This window comes from Varanus komodoensis, unplaced genomic scaffold (genome assembly GCF_004798865.1).
Source record: "Varanus komodoensis strain SLA01 unplaced genomic scaffold, ASM479886v1 scaffold9, whole genome shotgun sequence".
Classification (NCBI taxonomy): domain Eukaryota; kingdom Metazoa; phylum Chordata; class Lepidosauria; order Squamata; family Varanidae; genus Varanus; species Varanus komodoensis.
Window position 1 is genome coordinate 23,129,031 of NW_025336598.1, and position 16,010 is coordinate 23,145,040.

At 38.1% G+C, this 16,010-nt stretch overlaps 2 protein-coding genes across 10 annotated transcripts in view; one reads left to right on the forward strand and one right to left on the reverse strand.

Moving 5' to 3' along the window:
* OCIAD1 (OCIA domain containing 1) overlaps positions 1–3,698 on the forward strand; it is a 33,894-nt gene extending 30,196 nt beyond the window's left edge. For all 6 annotated transcript variants that reach the window (XM_044418050.1, XM_044418054.1, XM_044418049.1 and 3 more), the window contains one exon: positions 3,534–3,698. In XM_044418050.1, coding sequence (XP_044273985.1) covers positions 3,534–3,571 — 38 coding nt within the window. In that variant the 3' untranslated portion in view covers positions 3,572–3,698. The remainder of the gene's footprint in view (positions 1–3,533) is intronic.
* On the reverse strand, positions 252–15,618 carry OCIAD2 (OCIA domain containing 2). Of its 4 annotated transcripts, XM_044418058.1 has the most exons (8): positions 14,380–15,618; positions 12,857–12,948; positions 11,021–11,111; positions 10,036–10,089; positions 9,536–9,583; positions 8,443–8,548; positions 7,242–7,328; positions 6,781–6,867 (listed from the first exon to the last, which is right to left on the reverse strand). In XM_044418058.1, the coding sequence occupies exons 2-7, from the start codon at positions 12,914–12,916 to the stop codon at positions 7,247–7,249; spliced, it is 441 nt and encodes a 146-aa protein (XP_044273993.1). In that variant the 5' UTR covers positions 12,917–12,948; positions 14,380–15,618; the 3' UTR covers positions 6,781–6,867; positions 7,242–7,246. The 4 variants fall into 4 exon arrangements, with proteins under 4 accessions (XP_044273992.1, XP_044273993.1, XP_044273991.1 ...); XM_044418057.1 differs by lacking the exon at positions 6,781–6,867 and adding an exon at positions 252–563 and having other exon boundaries at positions 12,857–15,618; XM_044418056.1 differs by having other exon boundaries at positions 12,857–15,618.
* Positions 15,619–16,010: the final 392 nt, after the last annotated feature.

Genomic DNA, 16,010 nt, shown 5'->3' on the forward strand with positions numbered 1-16,010 from the left:
TTGTGAAGCAGAAGTTTTCGTCATTTTTATGTACATTGTTTCTCTTTGTTGGGAGGAACTGTATTAAAACTTGTTGTAGAATAGTATTATATATTTTTATTAGAACTCTGTGTGGCAAATATTGAACCTATTTTGATTTCAAGAATATTATCAAGGGTGGATTGATTCAAATCAAGGTGGCTTAAGTAAATGATTTTAATAATGATTTAATCAGCAAAAAGAAAAAGTCTGATTTAAATCAAGCTTCTCATTGTTGTTACAAATGTGTCTTAAGAGTGATACAAATCTGTCCTGTAACCATATTGACTTACAACTAAATAATGTATTATTTACACTTTTTCATTCTGACTATTGGGCATTGTATCTATTTATATATACTGTATATACTTGGCATGCATTCCTTTTTTGCCTGTTAGAAGAAATGCCTTTAAATGGGTCTTCCTTATGGCCTCCAGCCATGTCAGATTGTGAGATTAAGTATGGGAATCCAGGACCATGAATTCTGGTCTTCTGTTTGTTCAGTGTTGCTTCTTTCTGCTTCATTCTATCTTGGCCAAGCTCCACTAAAAAAAGAGCAAGCAGAATTAAACATCCATGACTGATAGGATGAAGCAAGGTCTGATATTTACTGGGCATAGTAGAGCAGTTAATTTTCATCAAGTGAAAATGAAATGCCTGTTTTTGGTAAACAAGGTGTAAAGATCCATATCTGAAAAAACTTACGAACTGATTTTTCATATATTTAGCCTTATTAAGTAATCATAGGCTTTCTTCCATGACAGATAAAGAGAACGTACAGATAATACACCTATGCAGGTGTCTACATGAGAGCTAAAAGTGGGGAGGGAATGTGGATATACATGCAACCCTTGTCTCAATGACCCCAGTTATTCCATGTCCATCCATGTTGAGGGGAAAGGTCTGAAGCAGGGGTTCTACTCATGCCCACGTGAATATGAAGTAGAACCCTACCTCCTTTCGTATCTCCATGCTCATCACAGGATGTTTAAGGACTTGGGGGGGATGAAGACTTTGGGGGTGGGGCTTTTATGCACTGTTAGTCCTCACATGAGGAAACTGAATGCCTGCATAGTATATATAGTACACTGTGCTATATATAAATTGGACGAAAATAAGATAGTGATTGCTGATATACAGGATAAACAGATTTCATTAAAACTCTGCAAGAAATTGTTGGCCAAATTAGGAGGAAATCATAAATTGTATTCTACCAAGAGGTGTTCATTCCATAGATTGCTGTTCTTTCAAGGACAAATTAATAGATGCACGTTTATCATTGGATGATGGCAACATCAGTGTCAAGTATATATTAAACAGTACACAAAGGTTAAAAATGAAAATGAAAGTTTTCACCTCAAGATGCTGGATCAAATGTGATGCTTTTCAATAGAGAGAGCTCACAGGTTCATTTGAGAGTTAAGAAGTAATATTAGGTAATAGACATTTGTGTGCATCAGCTTCAGATTGTCAGTGTGAATGATAGACAAAAGCACTGATCAGCTCTGTAAAGTATACAAAGTCAGGATAACTTTATCCAGTCAGGCTGAATGCTAGGTAAACTGGACACATTGTCTAGTTCAAATAATAGAATTCACTTCTATGAGAAGAGATGGCTAATTTGGATGGTGTTAAAAAGGGATTAGACAGATTCATGGAGAAAGCCATGTATACCTACTAGTAAAGATGACCATATATTATTTACAGTATTGGAGGAAGAATGCCTCTAAGTACTGGGGAAAATATGTGAATGTGTATTAGTGGCCCTATGTGTGGTTTGTGGATGTTCCATAGGCATTTGTTTGGCCACTATGTTGAATTAAAGTCTTTGGTCTGATCCAGCATAGCTTTTCTTATGACTTGCAAATACTATAATAGTGGGTTTGACACCGTTTCATAAATTATAATGCTGAGTTGAAAAATCAGTGTGGCATTCAGTCAAAATGCTATAAAACTACTTACTGGAAAGATCAAATCCACAAGTGGAAAAGAGGGAGGCTATGTAGATACCATTACCTTTGTGTTGTTCCTATGGTGAATCTAAGCAATTGTAGTAGGAGTGCGAATGTGACAGATTAGATCAGGGTGTATTAAGAAAACCATGTATTAAAGACATGGCAGTTAGCAATTGTTATCCCTTACCTGCACTTTGTATGCTATTGGTTAAAATATTTTAGGAAGGCTTGAAACAAATTGCACAATTTAAAAAGATGAGAAAATATATGGCACACAAGAGAAGAAGATGAATTTAACAATGTTTTGTTCACCCCCTCCCCCCAAAAACGAAATACTACAGAGGGAGAGGCAATAGCAGTAATAATTCTTTGAAGGAGTGTTGAGACAGGATGAATATAATAACTGTTCACTTGGACAATGAAGGAAGAAAAAACAAGAGGTTTTTTTCAATAGGAAAAGAATTAGGGGATGGATAAAAAGTTGGGCACTGAGATTTTACACTAAGGAAAAAATTAAGTATTCCATTCTAGGAGAAAATTAATGGAGCAACAGTTGATTTCTTCTGTGAGGTTGAACTGAATGTACCCACGGGTCCTTAAGAAATCAATGCAGGGTTACAGCTAGATTTTAAACAGAGGTCTTTTTTTCTTTCTCTTTTTGCTGCTGCTGCTGTTTATTAGCTTATGAATGCAGAATATAATACTAAAGGATGTAGCATTGTTGTTTTATTTATTTATCATTCTGCTGGAATGAAACTGCACTTGGCAGTAACCTTGAGACTTTGTTTTTCTGATAAGAAACAATACAGTACAGGAAAATAAAGAATGCAAGTAGGCTAGGAAGTGAAATTACTTTTCATTTTTTAGAATATACCATCTGAGAACAAGAGCAAAGGCTACTGCCAAGTCGGTTTCTAAATATCCAGGCATTTTATTTTCACACAGGAAAAAAAATCTAGGAAATAACACAAAAATATGAAATAACCCACTATTGATAGTATTCTGGAAGATAGGAGTTTTTGGTTTGCTGTTGAGGAAGGACAGTTAATAGTGAATGAATGGAATGGCATTCATTCCGTATTCCCACCCAAGTTGGCTTGTGTTTTCATCTTTACATTAGTCCTCTGTCAAATTATTTATTTTGTATCTGTACCATCCAATAACCAAAAGGCTCTCTTAGGACAGCCATGCAAGATACATTCTGTGATCCAAATACAGCAGCATCTTGAGATTCGAGTGAAACAGTTGTATGTTGACTGTTCCCCATATGTACTTTGCGCTGAGCAGAATGCCATTAAGGTACCACAAAGATGAGAAATACAAATTTACAGTGGTTATCCAAACAGCTTACTGGTGCATTCAGTCTAGAGATGGTAGGTATAGCAGTGGTAACTTACACTATTATAACTATCTGAGTTGGCTCAAGCCCCACACTTCGTCATGTGCTAATTTACTTGCAAGGTTTGCCCTGTTGTTAACATGTTGGTTTGTTGCTTCATAGGACTAGTCTTAAGTAACTGCACTGTAGATTGCCAAGTTTTTTTCTTCTACTTTTTATAGGAAAAGTCAACAAGTATGGAGATGCTTGGGAAGAGTGAAAGATCGTTATCTTCTGAAGACCTCTCTTCAATCAAATAAGTTATATAAGTGTTGGTCAGCTATCTGAATGTTCAGCTGTACTCTGTGGAATACACATGTATTGCAATAAAAGCATTTAAGCCTTCATTTTTCATTTGGCACAGTGTGGGTATGGATTACTAGCCTAAAAATGTATTATTTTCAGGAACTAAGTAATGAAAGGTATCACTGTTTTTAAGCACCCATCATTATATTTTTAGGTCAAAATCATGATTAAATAAAAAGGAAACATGACTAACAAGGTTTCACAGAAAGGAAGTAGTATTTGCCTGCATAATTGTCTAAGCAAGATGTGGTGCAGCTGAAAGGGAAGAGATCCAAAGTTGCTTACGATTACCTCCCTTTACTTTAGAAAGCAGTTTAGTGAAACATAAAGCAGAAAAGAAGGGAAGAAATGCTGATTTACTTATTCAGATTGTTTATAAACATAGAGCTGTGACATTATGAAAGAAAATTTCTATATAGCCTGAAGTGCCTGATCCTGCATAATATCAGAAGGTAAGCAGGGCTGGGCCTGGTTGTAATCTGGATGGGCGACTTAATATTTGACTTAATATTGTGAACCACCCAGGGAGCTTTGGCTATGGGCAGTATAGAATAAATGAATAGAATGTTAATCATTAATCATGCAGTTTAGCCTAATAGGTGCAATCCTATGCATGTCTAGATCGAACAAAAAGACCTACAAATTCACAGTATGCTCCAACATGCTGGTTGGGGAATGCTGCGAATTGTAGGCCTTTCTGTATAAAGAATTGATATGCTGCTTATTGTTTCAGATGGGTTAAATCAATATCTCTGAAGCAAGAATATTTTTTCCTCAGATGATGATACAAACCCAGCAGGTATCATTGTAGAAACATTACTCCTGTGAAATGTGACAGAAAGGAGAATGCTTAAGATGGTGTGTTTTTATACACATTGTTTCATTTTATAATCTTCGTAAAAAAAAAAAAAAATCTGTTACCCAGTTAATCAGACATGTAGTCTCAGTAAAACCTAGGAAGAGGACACATTAAGAACATGAAAACTTAAGTGTTCCTTGCTCCCTATTTATGATCTATATAAAATCAAAATTGTTAGTTTTCAGAAAGAGAAACAAACTTAACACTTGTGAGGGCTATGCATGCATAAGCTTTAATCTTTAATTGAAGAGCTACAGGTAGACAGGTTCTGAAGAACCTCTGTTTAAGGTTTCAGAGGGCTACTACCAGTTAGAATTTGATTGAAAAGCACCAAAGAGCTTATTATCATGACTTGGTATGTCAATTTCCGATGTTCCTCTGAGTATATTCCTTAGAGGCTGATGCATATACTTCCATGGATGTAAATTAGAATATTAAGTTTTACATTAAAAGTTTCAGTGGCATATTTTATGCTACCAACCATCCTGTGTTCTGTCAGGAGCAAACTCCTCAGTGCAGCTTAAATAGTCTCTTTAAGTTCACACTCTTCTCTATTATACATTTATATGAAATTAATGTAATTATTTGGTTTCTTCCATGACTGAGAGATTCTAAACTTTGTTCATCTTTTGCATTTTTCTCGTACCTAGTTTAGTCTTGTGGTCATCTCCAGTTAGAGATCGATATAAGTTATTTTGTATTTGAACAAAACAGACAAATTTTGTGAGGATAGAGGTTAACTCTTATAGTGGACTGGATAATTGGTTTACTTTATTGAAAAACGATGGCCTTTTCAAACCTGATCTTTTGTCCATAAATACTTAAAATGTGCCAAAGTTCACTTTGGATAATATCAGATCCAGAATTTTGAAAGGAAGAGGTTTGAAACATACTTCTTGATGTCAGATGTACAACTGACTTGTTTTTTTAAAGGTAGTGATGACCTTTGGGGGAAACCAACGCAAAAACATCCACTTGCTAGGTTTGATATAGGAACAGTCACACCACCAGCAACAACTGCTGTAGGTCACCATACCACCTTCCCTGTAAGTATTATCTAGCAACCATGACCAGATAGCATGAGACATTTTGGTATGCGTGTAAATCATCTTCTTACGCAGGCAACTAGAAATTCTGCAATTCCTGTATGTTCTGGGGTATGGACAATTAAGACTGCTGAAAGAATAATGGAAAATGTCCATTTTCAAGGCTTCACAGGCTGATGCTGCTAGTGTAGCTGTTCTTATTAAACTTTTCCTAGGAAATTATGCTGACTGCTAACTACTTAAGAAAAAAATAGCCAGAATCTCCAGAGTGCCTGCATGGCTTGCTGCCATTCTTAATTTTTATTTTCAGATTTTATGGTGGGAGGCTGCTATACTGCAAAGTGAAATGCTACTTTACTTTTCTTATAGTGGCACCAGTTTGCCTTCTGCAAAATGCCAGCCACTTTATGGACAGGTAATCTCCCCCAGCAATTCTTTTGAGTATACCAAGGACATACTCTCAAAATTCCAAATGATCCACTGATGCAAAAAGATTTGGCAGCCCTGGAATACAGAATAAACTTATGCTGGGGCTTCATATTCTGTTTGACAGAATAAAATGAAAATATGAAACAATCATTTATAAAGGGCATGCTTTAAATGGACATCATTTATTTAATTTTCTAGATTATTAGTATTTCGACCAATATTTTGCTAGTTCCTATATTCTGTGGATAGTCAAGACTGTTTCTCCTGTTAAACATTTGTTCAGTAACTTAAAGTGCTGTCTAAGTTAAGTAGATTTGAAGTACCACTTGTACATACAGCTTTCTCTTAAGTGTGGATATCTATTATTTGGATGTAGCTCCCCTAGATTATGATCAGGTAGGACCAATTTCTAAAAGGCTGCTGCTTTCTCCGTTGTCTAATGGATTGGATTCTTAATGGGCTACCATTCTATCAACATCTTAAAAATATGAGTATCCTCACCAATCATATGGAAAAACATTCTTATTAGCAGTCAAACACTAAAAATATTTATATTCATTGATGATACACTGAAGGGCCATTTATCCATTGCAGTATGTGTTGTATAACTACTGCACACATAGGTACCTTCACTACTTAATAAATGTTTGGAATGGCAATTTGAAAAACCATACCTGAAACCATGAAAGCAGTGCTGTTGACACTGCTTCCACCTACAGTTCAGTGCATCATAATCTATAGCAATAACAAAGCATCACAAATAAACTTTTATTTAAAATATCAAGTAAAACAAAACAAATGAAAGGAGATTTTGTAGAATGGTGAGGTTATTTTGCAGTTTTAAGTACCATGATAAAATGGTCACCCCCGTATTATCTGAAACAGAAAAGTCAGTTTGTTTAAAGGGAAAAAAAAGTGGGGACACACAAACTAAAAGTACTGTAAACCCTTTGATTATGAGGTGAAAACAGCCTTAGTTTTAGGGATATATTTTTCCTCTACTGTTAGAGCAATAGTTTTGAAATGTGAAAATGTAATTGCAAGCTATTTCTCAAATATTGGTGTATAAACATGACCCACTAGGAAATCTGAATTTGGCTATCCTCTGACACACACAAATTATGAGAATGCCCAACTGATTGATGTAAATGTAAAGTTTATAGTTTATACCAATTATCTATTGGGAAGGTGTTAAAGAACTGAGATATTTCAAATGTGATTAAAAATTGTACTGCAACTTTGATCCATACCTGTTTTATGAAACAGATGTTTCTGATTTCTCTAATGAGCTTGTTTCAAACTTAGCTTTGCATTCTTTGCAAATGTGAGGACATGACCTAAAAACATAGGAAGCAAGTCAGGAAAAAAGGTCATTGTTTTACCATAGACTATTCCAGAGAAGTGTATCTGAAAATACAAGTTGAATATGTATGTGTCTTTAGAGAACCTCATGCTGATACAAAACTAAACACACACCGGTTTTGACTGAAGTTTTCAAATATATTTCAAGTCCTAACTGTTTCTTAATAGGCATTCGTATTTTTTATCCTCCTCCTGCCTTATTCACAAAAGGTTTAAGTTAATATTTACAATCTGTAGCTAGCCTAATGTGAAATCTGAAAAAATAGCAACTAAGATCATATTCAGATGAAATGCTAAAACATGGTTTAAGCGCTACAAGTACAAACAGGCATGGAACTTGGGATAATACACTCCCCATATGCATTGACAAAACACAGCTTCCTGGCTAATCAGGATCAAACATTGGCTTGGACAAAAAACAGGTTTCCAAGTTCAAGTAAAATGACATATCATTTCTTACTAAGGCAAGAATGGAAATTTAAAAGTATTGTGTGAAGAAAAGAGGGAGTATGCAAACCAAGGCTTATGCCTGCTTATAATGCTCAACCACTGTTTATTGAGAGTCTATCTAGCCCATGAGTCCTCAACTATGGCCCGGGGGCTGGATCTGGCCTGCCATGGCCATTTATCCGGCCCGCCTCAGAGGCTTTCAATGCACCGTGCACACGCATGCCTACGCGGGAGGCGGCGGCTTGCTTGGGAGGAGATCGTTTTGGACTTGCTGGAGAGAAAATGATCTCAAAGCAAGCAAGCCGCTGCATCGCGTGCCCACCCCGCCTCCCCTCACCACGTGCGCCTCCCCCACCTGCACCACCTTTACGGCCCGCGCTCAGCACCAGCACCTTTCAACTGACCCCCTGGTGAAAAAGTTTGAGGATCCCTGATCTAGCACTTTCCTCCTGTCTAGCAGAAGTTCAAATGCTGCCACTTATGAAACTAACCGATTTCCCTTCCAGATTAAATTATCTGAATCTTGGCACTGAAAGTATCAAAAAGGCAAGGAAGTTTGATTCCCTTTAAAGTTTTTTGTTTTTATCAGACAACTCATCACTTTAAGAAAGCCAAGTGTTACATATATTCTCAACCCACCTTTTCTGTCCTGGGCCAAACATTTGAAAACCAGCATTTGTAAACTTTTTCTGACATGTTCCTATGTATGACATTGTTCCAACAGCATAACCTAGAACACCGGCAACTGCAAAGAGATAATGAATTATCTTGCAATGTCAAATTTAAGATGTTCATTGGTAGTCAACTTGAAAGGGCATTCCTCAGATCACTTCCCTCCCACACTGACCTGTTAAGAGAGAAGCCCATGAATTGCTGTGGTTTTATTCTAATGATGTGGTATGTGGTTTAGAGGGTGGCTATTATTTATATCTTGTCTTTTTCCCTCTTGCAAGGAACCCAGGGCAGCTTACATGGGTCCTCCACAACAACCCTGAGGTATGTTAGGCTGAATCAGTAAGTGGCCCACTGTGAGCTTTATGGCTGAATGAAGACTAGAACCTGAATATCCCAAGTGTCAATCCAAACTCTAATTGCTACACCAGGTCAGCCCAGAATAAGACCTTTCTCATCCATGACTTGGTTTATTGCCAAGTTTATTGTTCCTTGAATACGGCAGTAGGTTATGCACACACAGCTGCCTAGGAGGATCTCAGCATCTTCACCCATAACAATGGGTTGTTACTCTACTGAAAGACCGAAAAGGTAGAGCAAGTTTAATTGTGGAAGGGAACAAGTCATATGAGTTTGACAAGTACTACTTCCTAAGAATGCAATCCTGTGGGATGTTCTTCCAGCTTTCTAGTTCCAAAGAATCTCAGCCTCCACTCCACCTATGATAGAGATTCATGATTATACAGTATACAAAGTCAGAAAACACCAACAGAATATTGTTTGGCAATAACACAAGTAGAAGAAAACAAAGATCTATAGGAAACCTGGCCAGAAATCTGATAGCCACCGACCAAGACACAGATTCCCTCAGACACAGCAACAGCATGATTTCAATCTTGATGTCTATAAAACTGCTTTAATTTAATACTATCATAAAACCAGAAGTAAGATTCCACACATGCCTTGAGATAGTGTAAGAATATACTAGCATTTATCACACTAATTAAATCTTGAACAATTCTCCTTTTTTGCCTTAGTTTTACCTAGTTTTTAGATTTACCTGCTAATTTTGGGAGGGATCCAAATTTGGGGTGTGGTTTGAAAACACCTAGAATGAAACATGTTATTAGAAAAAGATTTGAATTCCATCAGTTACATGTCACCTAAAATAGAATATATTTACTAGATGCCATTTTGCAAGTGTAGTGACATGTGGCTTCTTGGTTGGTTTGGTGCTGTGGTAAAGCTGGGGAACTGTGAGCCCAGAGTAAAAATCCAGCCCTAAACGCACAGTGAATCTGGCAAACATGCAGGTACACTCATGGGGGGGGGGGGGGGGCATGACTGAAGATAACAGAGAGGAGCAGCAAGTGGCAAATTTGAATTTGGTTCTGCCTAATATGTGAAATGGTTTGATGATTTCACATATTTAGACCTCCAGATTTCTAAATTTCATCTAGGCTGAGCTTTTCTTTTTCAAAATTTATCAAACTGTAGCAGTTAATAACTGCTGGTTCTAGAAAGTTTTTTGGAAATATTTAGTTAAAAACATCAATTTACCATTAGCGAGTAGTCCTTGAGTAACAAGCATACTTCCCAAAGAGAGAGGAAGAGCTGCAAACAAATAATGGCACAATTATAACATCTGCATGAATCCTAATGCAACCGGACCCTTAAAGGTAGTATTAAAGAATAGTCTGAAGTTGATTTAATATCCTGGCATATTCTGAAGCTGATAACTGGACTTTCCTGGTTTGGACAAAAACATAAACTATGGTTAATTAGAGGATTCTGGTTTGATTGCTAACACTGAGAAAGGAGCAGAAAAGAGCTGTATGAATGAATAAAGGCTAGTAAATATCTCAGCTTATGGCTATTGAAACATGGCATCCAGACATAACAATTAACCATGGTTTATCATTATGAGAATAAGCCTAGACAAAGAACAGGCTTGTGTGTTCTTTCACTCCCTTCTTTCAGTGTTGCATCAAGGTAATTAAACATTAAGTCCCATTTTTGACTAACTGCAGATCAGTTACTTCCAAATTGGAACAAGAGGCAGTCACCTTTAACAAGAGTATATTGAAAAAAGCCAAGTTCAAATCTTGATTTATGAAACTGCCTTGAACCACTGCTTACTGAATTGTAGTCAACATTTTCAGGACCAGAGATATGGCTAAAATGTGGTTAATCAAAAATGAAAGCAAATGCTTCTCATCTCCTCACAGGAGGAGGAGAAGAAAGTTTGTGAGCCAAATGTTCATTGCTTAAACTCTTACTCTTAACCATTCTCTATCATTACCTCTGAATGCGGCCATTATAAAGGGTGGATTTCACCCCTACTCAGGGTTACATAAATCTTATTGGTAGATAAGCCAATAAGCTTTGGACACATAAGCTGTGAAATAGAAGGATAATCAGTGCAGGCCTAACAAAAGTAACTCTTAAGTGAACTACTACACAATGAAGCAAATGTTACAAAGACAAGAACCACCACCACCACCACAATCACAACTCTAGTTATATTAAGAACAAAGCAATGTACCTCTGTACCAAAAACTTTCCTCTTTGCATTGCTGACGGAGCTTTACAATTTCTTCATTATTAAGATTTGAAATTGGACAATGCATCAGGCTCTGAAAATAAAAACAAGGATAGATGTATAAGAACAACATGGTAAATTATAAAAGAGAACGAATATTCCCCTCTTTATCCCTGCCCTCAAGTATAGTGCATCTATAATCTATTATTTATTTTACTTTGTAGACTTGTCTGAAACCTTGTAAAGGAATATGCAAAATTTAAAAATGCATAAAAAACATTACAATTAAAATATATAGGGGAGGAAAATACTTCTCCCTTGTGATAATACACAAGATCATTAAAAATTATGCATGTACTTAGTAAATCCGTGGAAGTAAATTATGCAGAATGTTATTTGCAATGTCCAAATAAAATTACAATACATCATTAAGCTTTAAAGGGTAGATTACAAGCTACAGAAACTGTACATTTGCCCTTTAATCTGTAATTTACAGCTGATGTGTGATAAGGAGTGGAGAACATGGAAAGGCAGACTTTTCCCCAACATTTAACATCATATCCTGTGATGATATAACTGGGCAAAGGTTTAGGACAGACAAGTGAAAGTAGGACAGACAAGTGAAAGTACTTCACACAACATATAGTTAAGTTATGGAATGCACTGCCATGGGAAATAGCAATGGCCACAAATCTAGGAAACAAGTCATGGAAGTAGAGAATATCTGAAGCTCTAGCATTGCTGGCTATGTGCTACCTCCTTCACCAGAGGTGACATGCCTACATGCACCAGTTGATGAGAGGCTTGGGCAGGTGAAAGTCTTGTGCCCATCCTGCTTGAGTGATTCTGTGAGCAGCTGGTTGCTACCATGTGCACAGAATACTGGACTACGTGGGCCTTTGGTCTGATCCACTATGGCTTTTCTATGAGTGCTGCTAGTGGGATTCTCTACATTAGGCTTTTAATCCATTTAAATCCAATGGAAATGTCTGCTTCTATTTTCTTTGCAAGAGTATTAGAGAATTCTTTATACTTTCTCCACCGCAAAGTTTGCCTTCCAATATGTTCCACTGCACAACCACAAGGTGATGCTATGGTAAAGTGGCATTGCAAGAATATATTAGCATTTTATAGCATTTAATGGCATGCTATCCATTTAATAGCTCATTATGCCTATTCTTAAGAAGCCATGAAAATGTTCAGAAAGCAAGAGAGAGGCCCTAATGGAAGTTGCTGACATCCATCTAAAGCACCCACAGGCTACTGAGGGCAATGAAACACAAAAGCACAATAAATGCCTCATGTAAAATAGGCCCAGAATCAATTTTTAGTTCAGATGCTACATTTTGTTCCCCTCACTCCCTCTAGGGTCTAAGTTGTGAGGCATACAGACAGCCTATAGCTGAGGTGGCATACATGCTAAATAAATAAATAAATAGTCTGTATGGATAATTCCCTGGCTTTATTGTTAAACAGTGGTTGTGCAAGGCAAGATCCAAACTTCTTTTTTAAATCCATTAGTACAGAACTAAACTGGGCCCAATTTAGTCTTCCTAGGATTTTAGGCACCCTCCAACCACGTCAACTTTATGTTGAATGTGCACACACACACTTTCCTTCCACTTTCCTTCCAATATATACATACTCTCTCCTATTCTTACAGTAACAACCAATGAAATCATTTCTTTCTCATTGTGTTCTCACTGCTGTAACATGGGAAGAGTAAGAGACTAGGGAAGAAGGCCCCCTTCCATTTCTGTACTGTATTACTGATGAGCTCAAATCAGCTTCTGCCCCATTATAAGTATCAATCTCTGTACCATAACAGGAAAAACAAACCTGGCTCTTCTGTTCTGTTGAGGAGGCCTGAACTTTCTCATCAGCTGGGACAGAGGCCATGGCACAACTGAACGTAGTAAAATATGAGTGATCTAAAAAAGAAAATGTTGGTAGGAAAATTTCAACATGAATTCTAACCATTTTGTGTTTTTTGTTTTTACCATATAGGTATATTAAGTTGTCTAATACTGAGACCTTGGTTCATACAGCTTAATATTGTCTATTTTTATTGATAGTGGCTTTCCTTTCCAGCTTCATTGCCTCAGATTCGTTTTTTTTTAATTGGAGAGGCACCTGTATTGAATCTAGAACCCTTTGCATACAACATATGTGCTCTAGCACTCAGAAAGATTTTTTACATGAGGTATTTATTATGTGCTAATCGTTCCCTCCTCACAGTTGCTTAGGGTCTTTAGGGCCTGACAGTGACCCTCCACAAGAAGTAACTGAAATACCCATAGTGTTGATCAAAAAAATTTTTAACCATCCCCACCCTCAATTCAGCATTGATTTTGATCTATGGTTCTGGGTGTACCTATATCACAATTATTTTGAGAAACAAGTATTTCTGCAAGTGAATGTGAGAAGTGCTCAGCCATCTTTAAACTCTGCAATTTTGGCCTTATCAGGGTTCTGAGATACAGCGACACATGGGTCTAAAGATCATGCACCAGCCTTTCTTGCAGCCACCCTTTCACACCACACTGCACTGCATGACTATGAATGTTTCTCCCCTGGAAAGTGTGTTGGCAAATGGTAAATAAGCATTTTCAGGGCCCTACCATGTTAGTTTGTTGCAGAAAAAGCAACAAAATTTCTTGTAGCCACTCAACCACTGTTCAGAGCCTAAACCACGGTGGACTAGTCTATGTCACCAGATACTAGACAAAACTTCTAAAATAATATTCAGCCGTTTAAATAACATGTTATGAAATAACATTAAGCTAGGTTAAGCCTTGTTAAGTACATAAAACTAAGTCTATGATGGCATACACGCTTACCTGGCTAATAGATTTCAGTGAACTCCATGGGACTTACTTTACAGTCGACAAAGCACAATCCTATGCAAGTCTAGATATGAAAAAAATCCCTTTTTTTCTGTTTTCAATTTTTCTGTAGTAGTCGAGGATTGCCTAGCACGGCTGGCTGGGACATGCTGAGAGTTGCAGACCTTTCCTTGTTACCTGAGTGTCCCTCTCATCACGACTCATCCTCACGCCTTCTGAAGGCCAAGCGGACCTTGCTCTAAGGGTGCCATTTCCCCCCGGGCATTTTTGCACAAACCTAAATCCTGCAACGTCCAGCACGTCCCTGGATGGCTGGAAGCTGTGGGACTTTTTTTTTTTTTTTGGTCTACCGTGCTTAGGTTTCAGCCCTAAAACTATGTCTTAGCAAGAGCTTCTTTTCACGGTTGCCCTGGAACCCAGCGGGGGGCAAGCAGCACGTAGTGGGGCTCTCAGCGGCGACTACAGTAGAGAAAGCGGGCTTGCCTAACATCCGGACGTCATGTTGCGTTAGCTTACCTTCGGCTTCCTCCACGACCTCGCACACGCCTTGTGGCTCGCTTGCCACGGGCGCTCAGTTTGTTTCTCTCCGCCCCCTGGTGCCGCACGCAGCCTCCTTCTCGGCCTCAGCCTGCCTCAAACCTTCCGGGCTGAGCCCGCCAATTGCCCAGTGTGGCTTGTAGTTATGCAAGAGCGAGAGCTTTTTCAGTCAGGACCTCAAAACTTGCCAGCCTTGCTCCGGAGAGAAGTTAGCAGGCGGCGTCGGCAGAGCGAGGGAAAGTTTGTCAGGAGAGCGGGGAAGCGTTTATTTATTCTCTAATGCCTGTTCTCAGGAAACGTGGAGCCCAGTCTTGCAAAGGGCAAAATTCTTTTGCTGTAAATATGCAGTGAGGTTTTCACATTCTGTTTTACATTTTTAATACAGAAAGCCTGCTCTCATAACAAGTCTGGGAAGATTTCTTTGAATTGCAGAAATTTAAATCCTTACGTATTTGGAGGAGAATTTGCTGTAGACTACAATTTGCAGAAAAGGGCTTCCCGCCTTAAATGATAGTGCCTGAGAATGCTGTGTAAGCAAACACACCCTTTGCTTTTCTCGTTTGGTTTTGCCTTTGGCCTTCTTTCTTCCTTATTGCCGATTGTGGAGTACCATAAACTCGGAAAACAAATAGGGCTGTTCACCTTGTGCGCCACTCCCTGAAGTGAAACAATAAGACAGAATAGGACAAAGCTGTGTAACACCTTTTCGTGAGCTGTACGCCTGATTGTGTGCATGCTTTCTCGGAAATCATTTTTCATGAAAGACTTTCTCCATAAAAAGTGTACACATGGTGTTTCTGACTGGGTTTGCTGCTGTCTCTACTTCAGGTGAAGCTCTACCTGATCAAGTCCTGACAAAATAGTAATAATTTGTCTGGTAACAAGACTCTTGCTGAGACAAGTAAGCACTTGGTCACATTTAGCTCATTTCAGCTCATAGAGGATCAGACCTAGTGGCTACTAAAGATACCCAAATCTCTTCCACAAGCAGAGGTCTTCTCATTTTTTCCTCTCAGGAAACCACCTCCCAGTTCTAGCCTGGTGTGGTTAAAGATTCCTTTGTTTTGATTCAGAAAAGGCAATTATGTACTGCTATACTTCACTGCCACCTTCTGGATGCTGATTTGTTTATTTTAGAATGCGTATCTCCTTTCTATTAAAACATCAAATTTACCAAAGCAGACTAAAACATACATACCAGATTCTTCCCCAAAGTCAAGTTACTAGAAGTACATCAGAATGGCCTGCATAGACTTCTCACTGATAGCTGACTGGCAAGACTGGAATAATAAGCTATGACTTTTCTAAGAGAGGAGTCTCTAATATGGAGAACATCATACTGTGGTTACCAGAATGTTGCTTGCAAGAATCACTTGGATAAAAGGTAGTTGCATTGACTTCACAGTACACAAACTTCACAATATCCATTGTTACTGTAATATAAAAATGAGCTTTTACCTCTTCCTTATTCTGGCTTGAGATAAACCTGAGAAATGGAAGCTTGCTGTGCCTAATGCATGTATAGAACAACCCCGTGCATGTTTAGACAGCAAAAAGTCCCACATCTCCCAGCATGTTCCATTGAGTCATTGTGCCCCTAATCGCTCCAT

Bases quoted from the DNA above. Each gene is read 5' to 3' on its own strand.
- OCIAD2 (XM_044418057.1), bottom strand. From the start codon at position 12,997: ATGGTTAGAATTCATGTTGAAATTTTCCTACCAACATTTTCTTTTTTA. The intron at 10,090-11,020 runs GTACATTGCTTT...ATTTGTTTGCAG, and splicing joins GGAAAGTTTTTGGTACAGAG to CTCTTCCTCTCTCTTTGGGA. The intron at 8,549-9,535 runs GTAAATCTAAAA...ATCTCTTTGCAG, and splicing joins ATCCCTCCCAAAATTAGCAG to TTGCCGGTGTTCTAGGTTAT.